Source organism: Nematolebias whitei, chromosome 4 (genome assembly GCF_014905685.2).
Source record: "Nematolebias whitei isolate Nwh7 chromosome 4, NemWhi1, whole genome shotgun sequence".
Taxonomy (NCBI): Eukaryota; Metazoa; Chordata; class Actinopteri; order Cyprinodontiformes; family Rivulidae; genus Nematolebias; species Nematolebias whitei.
Genome location: NC_056501.1, coordinates 20,010,004 through 20,026,370, shown reverse-complemented (window position 1 = coordinate 20,026,370; position 16,367 = coordinate 20,010,004). Strand labels below are relative to the sequence as shown.

At 39.3% G+C, this 16,367-nt stretch overlaps 1 protein-coding gene across 1 annotated transcript in view; it reads right to left on the bottom strand.

The window, feature by feature from the left end:
• Positions 1-12,818: 12,818 nt before the first annotated feature.
• Positions 12,819-16,367, bottom strand: part of LOC119408457 (dedicator of cytokinesis protein 2-like) — a 135,494-nt gene continuing 131,945 nt past the window's right edge. Inside the window, exons 46-51 of the mRNA XM_037675283.1 lie at positions 16,189-16,326; positions 15,643-15,770; positions 15,357-15,558; positions 15,112-15,217; positions 14,120-14,268; positions 12,819-12,881 (exon numbers count right to left, since the gene is read on the bottom strand). Of these exons, the coding sequence (XP_037531211.1) occupies positions 12,819-12,881; positions 14,120-14,268; positions 15,112-15,217; positions 15,357-15,558; positions 15,643-15,770; positions 16,189-16,326 (786 nt within the window). The remainder of the gene's footprint in view (positions 12,882-14,119; positions 14,269-15,111; positions 15,218-15,356; positions 15,559-15,642; positions 15,771-16,188; positions 16,327-16,367) is intronic.

Here is a 16,367-nt window from a genome sequence, read left to right as displayed (position 1 = left end):
AAAAGTTTTCATTTAGGAGTAAATGTAGGAAGGAAGTTCGAGTTTAGAAAAGAAAGCATATTGTGTTTGCTTTTGTTGTGGTTTGGGATGTGTAGATATGTGTGGAAAAGTTGTTTTCATGTTTTCAGGGGAACAAATATCTCACCACAGCCACACTCTGGTGTCTGGATAGAAATCCCATTTCTCCTGAACTGATGTCATTGGGTCAACAGAGGCCTTTGATTGGAATTAGTAGAAAACAAGAAGTTTATCTGTTCCACTAATGTTTCCCTGCAGAGTGTCATTAACTCCAAATCTTCAGGCTCTTGACGTTCTGATCCTAACTACTGTTGATGGGTTTGAAGCACGCACGAGTCGAGCTGGTGGTCAGGGCGATCATGTCCCCTGACAGAGAGGGTGATCAAAGGTGGGCCGGCAATTTCCATACACAAAAACAACCTCTGTGTCCGACATACATTACTAAAGATTTAGAGCATTTGGGATCACTTTCAGAAAGAACACACAAACATTTCTATTAATATTTGTATAACTGACAGAATTATGTTTTTTTTTTTTAAGTTGATAAGCTGCGATGGCCACATTGAGTCACATTAAATCCAAAAATGTTTATTTACTGATTTATTTCTAAAAGTTTTAATAAAATCTATGACCTGGTTTGTGAGATATTTTACTAACACGACAGACAAACAAACACATGCTTTGTTTTAATCAAAATGCAATCTCAGTCCATAAGATCTGGCCTCTCTCTTCCACAATAGATAATTTCCTCTCCAGCATCTGTTGTTCCATCTTCATTTGTCTCCATTTCGTTTTCTCTGCAGCCGTTGTTTGTCTGACACAGACAGAGAATATAGTTATACCAAAGAGACGTCTGAGGGGAAGGTTAGTGTCAACCAGGCCGGCTCCTGTGGAATCTCACACAGCATCTTCTCACTGACTGTATGATCACCACCAATTACATGTTTGATGTCAGACCTACTCATCTGCTGCTTTATAATCTATTACCTGTCAGTTTAATGCTTGTTAGTTTCTCTTTAATGAAACCAGTTTTGGGATGACACAGGTCCCATTTTCCACACTTTGATTTTAACGAGTGAGCCATCCGATCAAACTGAGGGAACTGCTGATCTCACGGTCTGAGTCTTGTGGACAATAAATACCCAACAGCTGGACAGCTGGGACTCAGAGATTTGTTCTAATATTATGGTTTAGATTATGCACTTGTTCTGAAGATGTAGGAAAACCTTTGAAATCTTAAATTTTTTGCATTTTAAGAACTAACACGTGTTGCTATTTTAGAGCCATAGCTGAACATTTTAGGAGCTTGGGGAGAAGTATGAACCTAACATGCATACATGCATACATGCATGCATGCATGCATGCATACATGCATACATGCATGCATGCATACATGCATGCATACATACATACATACATACATACATACATACATACATACATACATACATACATACATACATACATACATACATACAGTAATTAAAATGGCAACAAGTTAAAAAGCAAGAAAAAAACACAATAAAATAACAAAAAGAGAGCCAGAAATGTCACCACATATTTAAGTACTAAAAGCCTGTTGGAATAAAAGTCTTAAGCTTCAATTTAAAAGGGCCAAGTTTAGTAATCTTACGTAGCTCAAATGGGAGCTTATTCCTGAGTTGAGGTGCGGCCGCAGAAAAGGCACAGTCACCCCAGCGTTTATATTTTGTCCTAGGAACAGAGAGCAGGAGCTGGCTCTCTGACTTCAGAGACCTGGAGCGGGCGGGGAAACAACAACTCTGTTATACAAAGTATAAGGAGGAGCGAGGCCATTCAGAGCTTTAGAAACAAATAATAAAATATACACACTTACATACATATGTAAGTATATACTGTATATATATATATATATATATATATATATATATATATATATATATATGGCAGCATGGTGGAACAGTTGGTGGCTCTGCTCTCGCATGTTTGCCTCTCAGCGAGCATGTCGCCTTGGTTCAAATCCCGGCCGGGGGCCATTCTGGGTGGAATTTGCATGTAGCAAAGAGGCCAGAAACCTGACATTACAGATGCTCTAAAGTAAACAACACAGAATATGATCAAGAGACAGCTGATGAGGAACAATCCAGTGATGAGGCTGCTCATACATTCCATTCCAAAAAGACGAATATATCTTGACCTTCATTATTGACTTTATTTAGACAGTAATTTGACCAAATTGACACATATTGGGCTCTTTTTGTGACTGTCCTCTTCGCATTTTTAAAATAATGACTGGTTAGTTTTGACCTAATACAAAATATTTGTTCCTTTGAGCCATTATTGCTAATGTATAAAAAAGCACTTTGTCAAGTTAGAATTTTATATTAGTCATCTTTTACTGATGAGAATAAAAATAACCCCAGGTTCCTTTTTAGTACCATAACTGATCTAATGAAAAATCCTATCTCTGTTGATTTATGAATCCCTACAAGTATAAGCATGTTTCAGTTAGGGAAAAAAAATCAAACCAATATTCCTAGTATTGCATCTGTTTCTGTGTCAGATGAGACAACTTTAAAAATGTCACTATAACCTGAGTTATGTTTGGACTGTTTTTGTCCTGTTGAGCTCTCTGAATTGTCAAAAATAATAGCTTCATCCAAACCATCCACATGTCTGCTAGATCCCATCCCAACCAGGCTACTTAAAGACATATTTCCATTAATTAATAACCATGTCTTGGAGCTGTTTAATTAGTCTCCAAAAAATGGCTACGTACAACAGTGCTTTAAGAGTCCTGTAATTAAACCTTTACTTAAGAAACATAACTTTGACTCAGGAATCCTAGCCAATTATAGACCTATATCTAATTTAACTTTCATTTCAAAAATTCTTGAGAAAATAGTTGCTGGTCAGTTATGAGATCATCTGCAAAGAAACAATCTGTTTGAAGAGTTTCAGTGAGGTTTTAGAGCTCATCATAGCACAGAATCTGCACTGGTGAAAGTGACCAATGATATTCTCATGGCTTCTGACAGTGTACATGTGTCTACACTGGTCCTGTGAGACCTCAGTGCTGCATTTGATATAGTTGATCACAATATTCTACTACAGAGACTTGAATATCCGCTTGTATCCGAGATCTCGTTCTTTCGGTCACAACCCAAAGCTCATGACCATAGATGAGGGTAGGAACGTAGATCTATCAGTAAATTGAGAGCTTCACCTTTTGACTCAGCTCTCTCTTCACCACGACAGACCTGTACAGCACCCGCTTCACTGCAGACGCTGCACCTATCCGCCTATCGATCTCACGCTCCATTTTCCCTCATTCGTGAACAAGACCCCAAGATACTTGAACTCCTCCACTTGGGGCAGGACCTCCTCCCTGACTCGGAGAGGGCACTCTACCCTTTTCCGGCTCAAGACCATGGCCTCAGATTTGGAGGAACTGATCTTCATCCCGGCTGCGTCGCACTTGGCTGCGAACCGTTCCAGCAAAAGTTGTAGATCACGATCTGATGAAGCCAACAGGACCACATCATCTGCAAAAAGCAGAGATGCAATCCTAAGGCCTCCAAGTCTACAAAACACATGTAAACCGGTTGGGCAAACTCCCATGCACCCTCCAGGACCCTGCTTAGAGTGTAGAGCTGGTCCAGTGTTCCACGACCAGGACGAAAACCGCACTGCTCCTCCTGAATCTGAGGTTCGACTATCCGACGGACCCTCCTCTCCAGAACCCCCGAATAGACCTTACCAGGGAGGCTTAAAAGTGTGATCCCCCTGTAGTTGGAACACACTCTACGATACCCCTTTTTGAATAGGGGGACCACCATCCCGGTCTGCCAATCCAGGGGAACTTCCCCCGATGTCCACGCAATATTGCAGAGTCGCGTGAGCCAACACAACCCTACAACATCCAGAGCCTTAAGGAACTCCGGGCGAATCTCATCCACCCCTGGGGCCCTGCCACCGAGGAGCTTTTTAACAACCTCAGTGACCTCAGCACCAGAGATTGGAGGGCCCAACCCAGGGTCCCCAGGCTCCGCTTCCTCAGTGGAAGATGTGCCGGTGGGATTGAGGAGGTCTTCAACGTATTCCGCCCACCGACCCACGACATCCCGAGGTGAGGTCAGCAGCACACCACCCCCACTATAAACAGTGCTGGTGGCGTACCACTTTCCTCCCCTGAGACACCTCGAAGCCGTGTGGAAGTCATTCTCCATGGCCTCTCCGAACTCCTCCCATGCCTGAGTTTTTGCATCAGCAACCACCCGAGCCGCATGCCGCTTGGACTGCCTAGACCCATCAGCTGCTTACGGGGTCCCACAGACCAAAAAGACCCAATAGGACTCCTTCTTCAGCCTAACAGCATCTCTCACCGACAGTGTCCACCACCAGGTTTGAGGGTTGCCGCAGCGACAGGCACCGTAAACCTTGCGGCCGCAGCTCCAGTAAGCCGCTTCGACAATAGAGGCACGGAACATGGCCCACTCAGACTCAATGACCCCACCTCCCCCATGGAGGAGGTGCTATATAAATAAACTGAACTGGATTGTATTGAATAATTACCATTTCACATTATTTGTATAATGTCCTGGATAAACTTTGACACATCACATGGTAATCTATGATAAATAGGTCAACAGTTCTCATCTTTTAATTTGTTGGGGTCTAAAAATGAGCGGTATGAGTTGAGTCAGAACTCTGAGGCTTACAGGCCATTAAAACAAAACAGAAGATGAAACATTAGAGAAGTTGAGGAAAATAAAACTATCATATGAATCATGAATTTGTATTCAGACAAAATGGGAAGTCATTTTGGCTAACAACACAAAAGTATTGAGCAATGTCTGGACACAATAAGAACTCCATTTTTAACAAAGATTAAAAGTTGTGGTCTCAGCGATCATTCTACTTCTGATCCACCTGAGAACAGGTCTCCTTTCTCCACAGTAACTACACTGTGTTTATAGAAAACTTCAACTGTGACAAATGCTCTGCTGAAGCACATGCAGTACAGTAAAAGACTTCTGACTCTGTGCTTCATGCCGTTAGGTAGTTTAAATCAATTTTTGTTTTCCCATCTGTTTGAAATTGAACCATTTACAGGATGTCTTATGAACCAGTTATTTACAATACATAAATAATATATTTTTTGATCTAAGTCAATGTTTGGAGCCAGAACTCTATCATTCTACTGTGTTTAAAATATGTGGTAAATGTATTTTTCAGGGTTTTTTGGGGTTAATTACAGTATGAGTATACTGGACTTTTCACTGTCTTGCACCAGTGGATGGGGTGGTGTGCATGTCTGGACCCTATGCTGCAAGCATATACTGGAAACTATTATAGTCCCATAAAACCTGATGAATGACTCATGGATGAGGGAATGTGAGTAACATGATTTGCCTTAATGATTAGTTAGATAAAGAATTATCACACAACCACAATAACACTCTTAGTGCTGTCCTGCTTTCTTTCCTTTCAGCTGTTTGCAAAACTTGTCAGAGAGAAAAGGAGCGCAAAAGAGCGTCCAAGGGAGGGCAAAAAGGACTGAGGTGGGGACGAAGATGTAAGGGCCAGGCAATAAGAGAGAGGTGTGGAGAGGAGAGTGAACTGGTACTGAAGGAGCTGAGGGTGAGGGGAGGTGGGGAGGGAATGGTTGGAGATGCGAGCTGCCTTGATTTAGACAGTTGTGCAGGGTATACAGTACAACAACTTCTGTATCCAACACTCAGCTTCCTCCAGCAAGCATCGAGGAGAGAATCCATTGCTGCCACAACTCAACACCGCCCTCTACAGGATGAAGTAGGAGTTACATCACAGGCAGATCTGAAAGCAACTCTTCCAACCTTTTACAAATGGGATTCTGTGAAAAGGTTATGAGCAATTATCTTATGAGTTATTGGAAGGTTTTTGAAAATAATCAGTTTGGAGAACTAGTAGAATTCTGAAAACATTGAAAAGCTAACATTTAGTCAGGGTGGGGGGTCAACGATCAAAGGGATTCTTCATCTTCAACCAATAATCTCAAATCTGTGCACACAATCCTAACCTAAGACCTATATATAAACTTAAGTACGTTTGCCATTATTTTACATGTATGTTTCATATTTTTTTATTTTTTTTTCTTATTTTTATACTATATTTTGTTGCATTATCTGGTCCAGCTGTAAATCCAAACTATATAATACAACCTCGGTTCAACCTCAATTATTTTAAACCTGCTGTAAAACATAAAAAAAAAAAAAAAATAAAAATAAAAAAAAATTGACATTTACACTTTTGTGCATAATTTGTTTTACGATGTATAATTTCAATGATAGTGCATTTATCAAGATGGTATGAAGGGCATTGACCTCCTTCTACAAGTTCCTTCAAACAGTCATATGATCATTTTTTAATGACAATGGATTTAAGAGGGGAGAGGACAATCTTTGATGAGGTAAACTGTGATTCTAACATTCTCAGTTAGTATTACCAAGTGTAAAATTAAAATAACAGAACCAGATGTAATAACTCCCAAATAGCCCATATATGACAACAGCAGAACAAATCTCCAGTAAATCTGTTTTAGTCTGCCATTCCAAAATCAGTGGTCAGTCCCATGAAAATGTCTTTACTATTGGAGGTGTTAGCACTTAGCAGCAATTAATGGTCTTTGCTTTGCTCATACTGATTGTTTCAATGGTCAGAATTAAACTTTATTTCTATAAATCATTGTCCTTGAAAGAGCTATCTATAAGTAGGATAATACATGATCAGAACCTCGTTTTAAAAGAGCAGAACTATTGTTTAAAATGGTTTGAAGATTTAAAACGACTGAGATGGTTTGGACATGTCCAGAGGAGGGACAGTAGATACTGCATATTGGTAGAAGGATGTTAGAAATGCTGTCATGAAAAAGACCAAGACGAGAGATGTCGTTAGAGAGAACATGGAGGTAGTGTAGTTGGAGTGGGGACAGAGGATGCAGAGGACAGGGTGAGGCGGGGGAGGATGAGTCGCTCTGGTGACCCTTGAAGAGGGAAAAGCTGAAAGAACAAGAAGAATTTTTGTTTAAAATAATCGTTTGAGAAAGGCATATAAAACAGTGTCACTATGAGAAGCTGACTCAGATAATAATAAAATCAGATAATAAACAGTGATTTCTTGTAAATGAGTCATCGGGGCTCAATGAGACTAACCTGTATAAATAAAGGTTGAATTGAATTGAAATAATTTGGGCCAAGAAACATTTACCATGAAGAGACAAACCACATTTCCTTTCATTTCAAATGAGGGTAAAACTCAGAGAAACAGTGATTCTCGCCTGTAAACAATCACCAAGATCAACATAAGATGATGCCACTGACCCCACTCTCCTTTAAATGTGCACAAACACTGCGAAGACGAGCAAAATAAACTTTAAGACCTTGGCTCTGCAGAAGGGAAGCGTAATTCAAATCATGACTGAGCAAAGAAAAAAAACTGCTGGAGCAGAAAACTGGATTGGCTTTGTATCATTTTACAAAAGCTGCAACACATTTCATGTAGAAATATATAATAATATGCAGCATAGAGCTCTCTTTGTTCTTTACCTTACATGAAAGCAGAGCCAGAAACCTGAAGCAGTCTTTTAAACAGCCTTTTCAGAACTGTGTACGGCAGGGTTCACCGATCAGCAGGAAAGATGGCTGTCAAGTATCTTTTCTATGGAGCCAAACGGTTGAGAAGTTGCAAATGATGCTTCCTGGGTGGAGGTGTTGCTGATGCTGTTTTGTGTTAGTAACTCCAGGGAGAAGTGAGGAGCACTGAAGCTTTCAGTCCCACAGAGAACACTTGTCTCCTCTGTCAGAACCAACACTGAACCTCTCTGATCAGAAATATATATATATATATATATATATATAAAACTAAAAACAAAACTTGTTGACCTCGCACACTCCTTCACTAAATCCCAACAAGTCATGCTTGTAAGTTTTTGGATTATTGTGCATCTCCTCTATATAAATAGTTTTATATTTTAACACTTATATCCTGTATAAATTACCCAGTTGATCTGTCAAAGCCAAACTGAATTAAAGCTATATTTTACTGCCCTCTAGTGGACATCATGGACCACAGCTCTGAGTGCATACTTTTGTGAAACCTGCAGTAAACATACTTCTTGCCACTGTAACAGACTTTAGCATCATGAAAAACATAAGAGTTCAGCAGAAGGCTTGGTCCTTTAAATCCGATACCTTGAGAAAAACCAAAGAGTCGTGATGAATCAGAGAAACTCCACAGACACTGTGTTTTGGTAAATTTACACTCGTTTCAGTTTAGTAATAAATCTCTTTGGACAGTCGAGCAATGATGCAGCGTCATTTTCTGTGAGGATTTACAGCACATCCTTTAACTAACCCAATCCATCCTTTTTATTTTTGTAAGATAGATTCCTGTGGGAGTGAAATCGCCGAGCGCTGCTGCGTTTAATCAGAAACTCAGTGTTCCAGGCCGAAGGGCCACAGGGCAGGAGTTTGTATGAGATTTAAATGGTTGGTCTGCAACTTTAAACTGTCTGAAAGGGGCAAGTTTGTGGTGAGTGTGGAAAGAGCTAATGACTGTATTAATAATGCAGGTGAGCCACACTTTGACTGCTCTTAATCACCTTAATCATTGGTGGAGAACTCATAGAAACACTAAAATCAAACATCCTGAGGAAAAACAAAGTGACGTGTTCATCCATTCATTATTTAAAAACTAACAGCTTAGTATTTCTTAAAGGAAAGCATAATGCTCACCACTTCTCATGCCAGAGTTTTAAATTAAAATCATCTTGTTCTGAGGCGCAACAGAGGGACAAACTTTTTAGCTCAAACCTTAAATTAATTTATGCACAATCATTCACTTAAAGCAGGTGGTGGGGTGAACGTCAGCTACTCTTACGCAAAACATTAGCTCAAAATGAGTAAGGTTCACTGAGGTAGAGCCATTGTTGTGCTGGATGGTGTTGTTTACCAGTGGTGACCATGTTGCTTTTGATTTCCTCTGGGGATGAATCAGCTGAAGCTGAATTCTGAGTTTCATTAAAATTCATCTAGTGGCTCGAGAGATTTTGCTAATAGACAGACAGAGATGACTCCAAAAGTTTTATAAACAGATCTCGCATCAGATAGTGCCTGAGAACAACAAAGTCCATGCTCAATAGTCCAGGTATACAATCCAACATTTTTCAGTCAGGTCATCTGGACAGTTTCAGCACAAAAAAAAGAAACTGTCCAGATGACCTGACTGAAAAATGTTGGATTGTATACCTGGATTGTTGAGCATGGACTTTGTTGTTTTCAACCAATTTGACAAGACTGTCAACAAGGAAGAGGGCCGGCAATGGAGGAGGGTGCGTACCAAAGAGACCATCTTATCACAAGCAAAACTGGTTTGTTCCACTTTGGAGTAAGCTGTTGGGGGAAGAATCAGTTTTGTTGTGTGTTTCCTTGACTGATGAAGCCTTCTGGATGGAAGGCGAAACGTTTCAGCACAAAAAAAGAAACTGTCCAGATGACCTGACTGAAAAATGTTGGATAGTGCCTGGGAGTTAAATAAGACAATTTGCATCTGCAACATTGTGGAGGAGCAAAGATGGCGTTAAAGAGGGCAACGGTTCACAGTTAAAGCAACTATTTGATTAACAGCAAGCCCAGATGGTTCTGTATTACAAATTATTTGTAATCTTTTTGTTTTAATTAATATAATTGATCATCATAGTTAATTTCATTCAACAATCATACAAAACATCTATAGGAAAACATATTGTTTATAAGTAGTGATTAACTAAACAAGATCCAAAGTCAGTCAATGACACACACAACTAAATTTTTACATATAAAGGGTGTTGCATAACAGTATTGGAATAACATGTAGTTATTATTATTTACCTGTTATGTAGTTGAGACTTAGAAAATGATACTATGAAGGATGAATCTACAGATAATGATTAACCATCTTCTCGACAGATCAGCTTTGTGTCATGGAAACCTAAAAATAGTCAAATATATAATATTATTTTACATTGTGTAAATGTTACATAAATTGGAGGCAACGTTAAATTGTACTATTTAACAATTTGTGCTAAATTGTACCATGGTTCAGCGTAGAGCTACACTGTAGAACAACATATGCCACAGAACTAATATCTATGAGCTAAATCAATAATTAACAGTGATTTACATCGACTTTATAGGATAATTTTAATTTTAAATGGTTACATTATTAGTTTAATTCTGGATGAATCCCATTTACATAGGAGGCAAATCAAATCAAATCTGCTGACTTGAGAAATGAAACTTTTTTTTTTTTTTTTCTCCTGGTACAACTGTAGCACACAGCTTTGTGGCATTTTTACATTTTTATATACATTAGAAACCTTATATGCATTCTAATATTATATATTACCATAATGATTTTTTTTTACAATTTTGGCATAATCAGCCCTTACTGTTGGATATTTAGCAAATATCTACAGCAATGCTGAGTCCAGACGCATCCCTCTCTGGTTATGGCAGTGAATCACAGCATCACCAATACACCCCAAATGTCTTATTCAACTCTATTAAAAATAATCTATTGTAGATTTACATGTAGAGATTAGTTTCTGCAAGTTTCATTAATGTCTGCTCACTGGATTTTAAGATATTTTGCTGACATTGCAAACAAAAACCATAACTTAATGCCCTTGTGTCTATATATATATATATATATATATATATATATATATATACAGACTTTGTGACATTTTAGTGGAGCAGGTAAGATATTATTTCTGTATTTGATTACCTGGTCTAACTAATTTACATTCATCAAATGCAGCGGCCGCTCTGCCTTTTTATCAACTGATCTTAACGTCGTTATTAAAATGCCACTGAACTCAATGAGGAAAGTACAACATAAGACACCTCATTTACACACTATCTGTCAGGACTTTGAGTGGTTTATCTGTGTGGATTTAGAATAAGCCCAGACGGACCCACTGGTGACACAAATCACTAACTGTAAGCTCCACAACAGACCTGAGGGCACAATCGTCTCTCATTGAGATGTTTTATTTTCTGTTCTCCCTCAAAAGGATTAAAACACAGAAATGTTCTGTATAAAAACCCTTTGAGGGGGGTTTCATCCCCCTCCCCCCTTTGACCCCTGTTCAGACCTGAGATGACGACTCAACACCATCCCAGGTGAATGGCTCCAACCTGAGCATGTTCTTTTATTTTTTTACACTCCCTCTCACTCAAAGAACCAATTCTTCAGGGCATAACTAGATAAACATCCAGCAACACGAACCTGGAGTTCAAATTTAAAGAGCTAAAACTCTCTCATTTAAAACAAACAGAAAAAAAAGCACCTGGGAGAGAAACAAACATGTCTCTTAATATAAACTTCATGAAGGACAAGGAGACAATTAATTTGACTTAGCATGAGTTTTGATGCCATGTTGGCTTCTTCCATCGCTTTAATTTAACAAACAACACAAATTAAAGGGTTATTATCATTTCTTGAAGAAATTATATCCAGTGGACAAACATATTACTATCGTATTGTTGGTACAGTTGAGATATTAATGTTCCTATTTGACAACTACTATATTACCATATTTTTCAGACTATAATGCACACTTAAAATACTTTAATTTTCTCAAAAATTGACAGTGGGCCTTATAATCTGGTGCACCTCATGTATTAATGGTTCTGCTTACTGACCTCGAACCGATTTCATGTGGTACACGGTGCTCAAAAATCTGTCAAAATGAACTTGTTTCACTTAATGTGCTTTAAAGTCCAAAAAATACGGTATACTCAAGTTGGTTAATATTTAAAGGTGCAGTTTTAAAAACAAATCTCAAGTGACCAGTTTGTGCTCAGAGTATGTGTTAGGGATGGCTCTAAGCTACTACCACATCTTATTTTAGCTCAATACGTGTAAGAACACGTTTTAATCTTTGTTGTTGTTGGATAAAACTGTTTAGCTGTGGTGATTCAAGAAGTTCAATAAACTGTAGATGTTGATCAAATGATTACAGTCAGAGTTTGAAGAACTGAGGTTCAAACCCATTCAGTGGTTTATGAGCTATTTTGCTAACAGAGAGACAAAAGGAAAAACAGACACATGCAAAAACAATGTAGCTGATTTGCTTTCAGGCAATAAAACCATTTCATTTTATTTGATTTTATTTGCGGTCATTAAAAGTCACCCGACTTCAGACCTAAAACACTCATGTAGTAAAACAAACGCCCCACAGTATCTTCATAAACCTCGGAGGGATAAAAGTTTCATGATCCGCTCAAAAGCAGCCCCTCCAGACTCAGCCCATTTAATCTCATTACGTTCTTGTTGGGTAAACCGGTGCCAGAACTTTTTGACTGGGCGTTGCTGCTCGCAGTCCTGCGGGAGGACACGGTAACCTTTTCGCTTCGCTGAATTCTTGTCTTCTCATTAACGTCAATCACAACAAGCGCTGGAAATTGTATTTTAAGAAGCTTTTCAATCCCGTGCAACGGACGGGGGAGCTTGTGTTTGCTCATTGTAGTAGAAGCAGAATTGATTGAACAGACGTAAGGTGGCATTTAGCTTCTGTGGGAATGATTCAAATTAACAGGAAAAAAGGTCAGTCAAGCAACAAAAGAAGTCTTTATTGACAGGAACAATCTATTACATCAAGGCAACAGAGATACTGAGACTGGCAGGCAGCCGCAGACAGGGAGTTCGTTTTGGTTTTGGTAACAAGTTTAAAACTTTTAGTAAGAAAATCCATGAAAATGAATGAAACAAAAAAAGTGAAATTAAAAGAAGAAACTTTAGAAATGATTGCCACTTTCTTTGGCTGCTTCACTGCTTTTCACATCTTCTGTCCTGGAGCTCTGTTAAAAACAAAGGTGTACTCAGAGAGGCAACATGCGCTTTCTATCAACACAAATAAGTATCACAAGAGGAATTTTCACTTTATTTTATTTTTTATATTTTATATTGTGAACATTATCACTAAAAATTTTAATGGTGCCACTACCGCCTAAAACTCCAGCATCCGTTTTGTAACGTCTACAAATAGATCCACATTTTGATGAACTACATAAAAATGATACTTCATTTTAAAAACTGTACAAATTAGTGCCTGTGGTTAGTCACCATGGTAACCACATACCTGTGTCTGTCACTCCCTGTCTGCCAGGATAATATAAAGCAGAGCGAGACAAAAAATTAAGCCTAAAAGAACCAGTTTCTGTGTTTAAACATCGTTATGTTTCTACGTATCCTGAACTGAGAGTGCCAGAAAACGCTGATGGGCACACGTGAGATTTTTTTATGCTTCTCTGGTGTTTTATAAAGGAAGCATGGCTCTTCATTTCCAGCTGTGAGGAAGATGATTAGAGGTAAAATAAAACGGAACTACCGTTGGGGTGTATTTGTATTTTGAACTGATTTAAGAACAGCACGCTGGATTAGTGGTTAGCATTGTTGCGTCACAGCAAGTAAGTCCTGGGTTCAATCCTCGGACTGGACCTGGTGTCTTTCAGTGTGGAGTTTGCATGTTCTCCTCATGTTTGCATGGGTTTTCTAAACCATGCATGTTAGGCTGCCTTCAGGCCCAGGCCTCCCTTGCAAACGCGATCTGTGATCTCATTGGGGTTAAACAAAGTTTAATAATTAAAAAAGAACAAAATGATAAGTGGTTTAACACTGGGAGACACTGAGAAATAAATAAAAAATCTCTGCTTTCATGTCTACTATGAATATGAGCTAAAAAGTTGTGGGAGCTATAAAAGGTTATTTTACTCAAGATTAGACATTTTTAGATTTTTCTAAAGTTAATGTGTGACACCATCAACTACCAGTTGAACATTTCAGTGAAAGGTTTATAAACAATTGTTCAACCTAAGCTGTGATTGTCTAAAAATGTTCATCATAATGCCAGTTCAGACGAGTAACGTCCATAAAGACTAGACACAGGGTACGTTAAACAGATTTACAGAATGAAGTAAAATTTTAGAGATGATGTGGTGGATCCCCACATAAATCACTTTCCTGACTGTGAGATCATAAAAACACCAAAATGTTCTAATCCCTAAGAGATTTGACGAAACGCTGCTTATTTTAGTACCTTGGACTTGAAGAGTAAGTTGATGACGCCCTTTGAGCGTCTGTCTGCTGTTCGGTCAGAGGTCCCACAGACAGACATGCTCTTACTGTCCCTCCTGGCTCGGGGTGAATCCACTTCTTCTCCCCCGCCCATCACTGACAGGGTCAGACCTGTAGAAGGACAAAAAAAATGCAGAACAAGCTCATTTATTATCTTACAGTGACTTTTCAGCCTCGTTCTGCAGCCAAACACTGACTCATGGAGCTCTTGCAGCTGTTCTGCTGCTGATTATCTGCTCTGGCAGCGCTGCTGCAGATGTGTGTTAGATCAGACAAAGCCAGCAGTACTAATCGGAGTTAGTGTATTAACACCACAGCTTGTGCTGGCTCAGCTCGTCTGATTGTGGCAGGAGGCCAGCAAAGCATCAGCGAACTGTGGTGTCATGCACCACCACAAGTGCAAGGACATGCAACTAATATGGTGATGTGAAAACTAGAGGAAAACATATATACATAAATATATATCCTGCATATATATATATATATATATATATATATATATATATATATATATATATATATATTGCATATTTAAATATATATAAATACCACTTTGCTGCTTTACATTTGAAAATTGTGTTGTGTATTCCAGGGGAATACAGGTCATGACCTCTCATCTTTGCTGTGCAAGACTGTTGTATTTAAGTGTGTGTGTGTGTGCTTGTTTATGTCACTTTTTGAGGACCATTTTTGAACACATACTACATTGTGAGGACCAACTGCTCTTTGTGAGGACCAAAGCCTGGTCCCCATAAGGTTCAAGTGTCATTGGCGGGTTAAGGGTTAGGTTTAGGGTTATGTATGTACTAGTACTGGTTAGGTTTAGTTTAAGGGTTAGAGTTAGGGTATAGAAATGAATCAAAAATGAATGGACGACAATGCAAAGTCCCTGTAAAGATAGAAAGACAAACCGGGGGGTGGGGTGGTGGTGGTGGGGGTGGGGGGGGGAGTCACCTGTGATGGCTGGCAGGGACCTGGAGTTGGCATTGGTCAACAACACGTTTCCTTGATTCGACTCAGACAAGTTGGTGTCGCTGCGGAACTCCTGCTTCTTTGACAACTAGAGGGAGACAGAGAACACACACAAAAACAATTCAAAGCACTGCAACACACACATACACACACACACACACACATACTTTTATGTCTTAACAACATACACACACAAACAGACATACAGCACTGGCCCTCTATCTCACCCGCTTGCAGTCCAGAACATTTGTGATTTCTCTCTCCTCTGTGATGAAGATCATGCTGCTCCTTTTCTTCTTCTTCTTGCTCTTCCTCAGCTTGACCTCTGCGTCGCCCACCGTCACCATCCCCTCCTCCACGGTGCTCATACTAACACTGCCACTGGAGCGAGGCAGCGTGGCGTAGCTCGGTGACTCTGGAGCAAGGTCTCTGAGAGGAGATCCAGGTTATCAGTAAAACTGATTATTTTGAGATGAGATGTTAAAGGTTGAAATGTCAAAACAAATATGGTACCTGTCTGCATGAAGTTTGGTTGGAGTCCCACATTCAGAGCCCTGCAGGGAAGATATTGAGATGATGGACTGACGGAAGGAGCGCAGCATTGAGCGAGGACGAGTGGACTTTCTATCATCAAGGTCTGGCTGGAGAAAGATGAGACCTTTTATTATAATACAGACAAAGCTCAAGTGGTTAAAAAATGTAAATACCACAATTCTGACTTGGACAGACAAAGCAGTTACACTCTAAGACTCAAAAAGGCAGAGACAGCAGTCACTAAAACACACCATCCTCCACTCAATGCAATATCTCATTATGGTCAGAGCTAGTTTAGAAGTTATGACCATATTTAATCAAATTTCATATCAAAAGTGAAGTTTTAAAAGTCATTTGGTTTTTAAAATCACTTTAATATACAGTTTATTTATAAAGTTCCTGCAAAGTAACTATGTTTCAGTCTTTCAGAGAAGGTTTTTGCCACTGCAGAAGAATAACAGTTCTTATTTACCCACATTTTGTTTGTATTTCCCCCGTTCTCTTATATTTTCACATAATTCTTACCAGCTCTCTCACTCCATACTCCTTCTCCACTTTCTTCTTCAGCTGTTTGAAACACTCCTCCATGCGATCATGGAAAGGACGCAGGTCGTCAGTGACTCTCTTCCCATGGAGGGAAAGTCCTCCGCCCAGTAACGGGATCTACAAACGCAAACATGAAGATGTCAACACAATACGGGGGG